Raw genomic sequence first — 3,997 nt, 5'->3', positions numbered from 1 at the left:
CTGTAATTCTTGAGCCTGCGGGACATAAAATGCGGATCAGGCTGCAGTATCTGCTTCCATCACTGATCGTATCCATCCCGCATCAACGGGACCTTCAAGATCCGCACCCAAGTGTCCTCTGAACACATGCACAGCAAATGCAGCCGCAGTGTGTTGTGCATCCCATCATTAACAAGCTGCAGTCCGACGGAAGCCCGGAGTTGTTTTGCTGACCAGGCCTTTAGTGAGTTCACACGTGTGTTTATTTAGTGCCCGAAGTCCGAGAATTAACATCCTGCAGGTTCCCCTGAAGCTTCTGCAGTGGCAGCAAAAACTGAACATCAATCTGACTCAGTTTGGTGTTTTAGTCCAGATACAGCTACAGATGTGGCCTCTGCACCGCAAAGCAGGGCGCCAACACCCCGAGAGCCTTAGAGAAAATATTTCCAGATATTCTCTATGGGCCTTAAATGAATAAGCCTGATCTTATTTATGTTGTTCCTCTCTTTAGTCCAGATAACCTGGAACTACTAAAATCCCTACATGCATGTGCGTAAATAAAATGCAACCCCCCTCACGCGTTTTTTTTTTTTAATATTCTTCAAAAACTATTTTCTAATTTTCAGACAATTAGAAATAAAATCCTGAATCTGAAATATATTTTGACCTCTGTTGAAAATGAACAGGCTTCCTCTCTAATAAATCACTCCAATTAAAATCAATTAGACGGCACTTTATTAAAGAAACAAAATGTAATGCCTTCAAATAGTTTGGAACAAATAAGACAGGATGAATAAAATAAGTCAGTACAGGCTACAAGGGTCCCCCTCTATTTCTATACAAGAACCGGGACAATTAAAGGCAGCAATAAGAAAACTGGAAAAACGTTTAAGTGTTTGGTTTGGTCCTCAAAATCCAACCACTCCCTTTTTCCTAAAAAATAAATTACTATATTAGGCTATAATTTACAGTCTGTAGTTAAAACGCTGGTATTTGAGCCATCCTTAGAAACAATTCTCAAAGTGAGAGGGAAGGAAACTTACGTGTTGTGGTGTTACACACGCCTCGACAAAAACCTCTTATGTCCATTCGGAGTGTGAATAAAAGACCAAAAGTACAAAAAATATAGAAAATATATATTAGAGTTGTTCGTTTGAAAGGCGCCTTCTGGCTTTCAGAACTTGCTGCAGTCATAAACAAAAGCTCCTGAGGTGCGGTAGATGGACTGGCCGGACGGGAAGGCCATCTGACAGCTACTATTCCCGTTCACCGGGGAGCCGTTCAGCCCGATCCGCTGGGACTCGAACATCTCCCGCACAGAGTGGAAGTTCTGCTGCTGCGCAGGGTAACCCGGGCTCAGGTGGCTCAGGTCACCGTACCAGGACGCTATCCGGCCCTGGTGCGCGTGGTGGCCTTCCTGGCCCCCCTGGCTCAGGTTGCCATGCCCGAGAGGGGACGCGGTGGTCGTGGTGATGCAATAGTCGGGCAGAGCCTCCTCTACCGTGGTGGACGGCGCCAGGTGTCCCCCGGAAGATCTGTCCCCCGCATACAGGCTCATGGCTTGCATGTTGCAGTGATAGGTCGCGTTGGAGTTCGTGGAGATGACGTTCTGGTTGCAGGTTGTCGAGCTGTACGCGGAGGTCTGGTTCGGGGAATAGTTGAGTGACAGTGAGGGGGTGATACCTGTCCGCGAGGAGGCCACGAGAGGCGGGGAGAGCTCGGCCTGAGGAGACCCCCGCAGGGAGGTCATTATGTTGTCCACGCTGAAGCCCTGCGCCGCGGCCTGGCCGTGGTGGTGGTGGTCGGGTCCGTCCATGCTGAGTGACCGGGTGGAGGGCACGCTGTGCGGGCTGCCTGCTGACATGCTGCTGCTGCTGCTGTCCGGACTCTCGATCTTTGGCACGGCACTCAGGGTTGGGGACTCGGCCTGCGGTGGGGTGGAGGTCCCGTTCTCCGTCTTTATATCCTGGATCCTCACCGGCTGCGTGCCCTGCCCCGGTGGGTCCTGCTCCCGACCCGGGGTTCTGGGGGACGGGTCCTTTCCCTGCCTTTCCCGTTCCTCCTTCTCCCTCTGCACGTCCTTCTTTTTGAACCTCCTCCGACGCCGCAGGAAACTGCCGTTCTCGAACATGTTGTAAGAGTCCGGGTCCAGAGTCCAGTAGCTCCCTTTACCGGGCTTTTTATCGTCCCGGGGCACTTTAACAAAGCACTCGTTGAGGGACAGATTGTGCCGTATGCTGTTCTGCCAGCCCTGCTTGTTGTCCCGGTAGAAGGGGAACCTTTCCATGATGAACTGATAAATCCCGTTCAGGGTGATCTTTTTCTCCGATGAGTTCTGGATCGCCATGGTGATCAGAGCGATGTAGCTGTACGGAGGTTTGACCATGTCCTTCGGCTGGTGCTGAGGGGTGTACGGCCCGTACGCCCGAGCCATACTGGACGGGTACTGGTCGTGGGCCGCATGGGAGTACATGCTCATAGGCGCAGGCATCCCGGTGTATCCGCCGCCGGCCCGGTAGTAGCTCTGGTCGCCGCTGATGTAGGGTACAACTCCCAAAGAGTTGGGGCTGGAGACGGAGTAGCGCGCCTGCATCCTGCGCAATGCGTAAAACCTCCCCAAACTGGTTCCCCCCAGAAACGCTCACCGCTTTTGGTTGTGCTCCGGTTCTGTTAAAGTTCTCTCTTCTTTCTTGGTCGTCGGGGAGTCCTGTTCTAAGCCACAGCTCGCCACGGTGAACCGGAGACAGCGCACACTGCTGCACTGAACATTTGGGAAACTAAGACGGTGGAAAGTCAAGCTGGATGAGCCTGAGTCTACACAGCAAGCAACTGTTTTTTGTTTTTTTTTACCCTTCACATTTTTTCCTCCCTTTTGGCTGCTCGGTCTGCTCCTCCCCGATCGTGTGCTCCATCATCCAATTGGAGGACGAAATGAACCTGTGGAAAAGCTGCACGGCGATAAAAGTTACTACACCCCCGCCTCCTCCGCCCCTCTGTCCTCAGCCCAGACGTGGAGTTATTAAAGTTCTGCTCAGGGTGTGCCCTGAAAAGGTTTCTAAACGGACAGAATTGCGAGACATTTATTATTATTATTTTGAATTATTTATAATTTCACATTTTGAGAGCTATAAAACAACAACAATGTAGGATTATTTTATTTTTATTAAAGAGAAATTATTTATTATGTATTTTTCGTTTCTGTCATTGTTTAAATTGGTTTGACATTGACTCTGGCTGTGATTGGTTGTACCTGCAGACGGATGCGGTCTGCAGATACGAACAGTTTTTTCCTGTTAATATAATTAACGTCGTTGCTAATAAACAGAATAAAGACTAACGAGGTGATTGTGCACATTATTAAACATCGGTGCTCCCTCCAAAGCTCAGTGTTAGAGTTGGGGTTACAATCCAAACTAAAGCACCAAAATTAAGCAGAAGGACTTTCCGCTCTCAGACGCCTGGAGTTGCAGGACAGAGATATAATTAAATCGAGTGAAGCTCTAATCAGAGCCCAGGTCTCGCCGATTAGGAATCTCAATGAGCTGATAACAGTCAGGCCGCAGGATGTGAGAAACTCTCAGCTGCTGCTGATCCTCTGAATAAACAGAAAGCGTGTGAATCCAGCGCCGGTGGAAGCTCATTAAAGCTGAGATGAAGCTCATTTGGCGGAGCTGGGTGAGAAAAGGGTCCCTGGGTGCGAGCGGCTGCTGGGACTGAGGGTCCGTCCAAATGTCGTCCCCACTGAGCGGGTGTGAAAAGCGCCACCGCGGCCTTTGTGCTTCGGCGTGTTGATTACAGAAGCTAAAATCAACAGAAACGCTGTTTTTCAGTCTGATGGGAATAATCGTTTCAAAACATTAGAAAGATGGAGACAGTTAAAGGAAGAGTCTTGTCAGTCCGTCCCTCCAGGCTGACAGGCCCTCAGTCTCTAATCTGTTCCAGGATTACAAAGAGAATCTGCGTCAAATAAACAAAACGTTTGGCCTAAATCCTTTCACTTCAAAATGTCTTTTAGTCA

At 49.5% G+C, this 3,997-nt stretch overlaps 1 protein-coding gene across 1 annotated transcript; it reads right to left on the bottom strand.

The window, feature by feature from the left end:
* Positions 1-691: 691 nt before the first annotated feature.
* On the bottom strand, positions 692-2,995 carry LOC113139601 (forkhead box C1-A-like). Its single transcript, XM_026322900.2, has one exon. It carries the CDS (start codon positions 2,570-2,572, stop codon positions 1,154-1,156), a length of 1,419 nt encoding a protein of 472 aa, XP_026178685.1. The 5' UTR covers positions 2,573-2,995; the 3' UTR covers positions 692-1,153.
* Between the last annotated feature and the right edge of the window lie 1,002 nt (positions 2,996-3,997).

The sequence above is a fragment of the Mastacembelus armatus genome, chromosome 4 (assembly GCF_900324485.2).
Source record: "Mastacembelus armatus chromosome 4, fMasArm1.2, whole genome shotgun sequence".
Taxonomy (NCBI): Eukaryota; Metazoa; Chordata; class Actinopteri; order Synbranchiformes; family Mastacembelidae; genus Mastacembelus; species Mastacembelus armatus.
Note: the sequence above shows the minus strand (reverse complement) of the source record. Positions and strands in the feature narration are given on the sequence as shown.

What these genes read in the sequence shown, in the direction of transcription:
- LOC113139601 (XM_026322900.2), bottom strand. Translation starts at nt 2,572, where the DNA reads ATGCAGGCGCGCTACTCCGTCTCCAGCCCCAACTCTTTGGGAGTTGTA.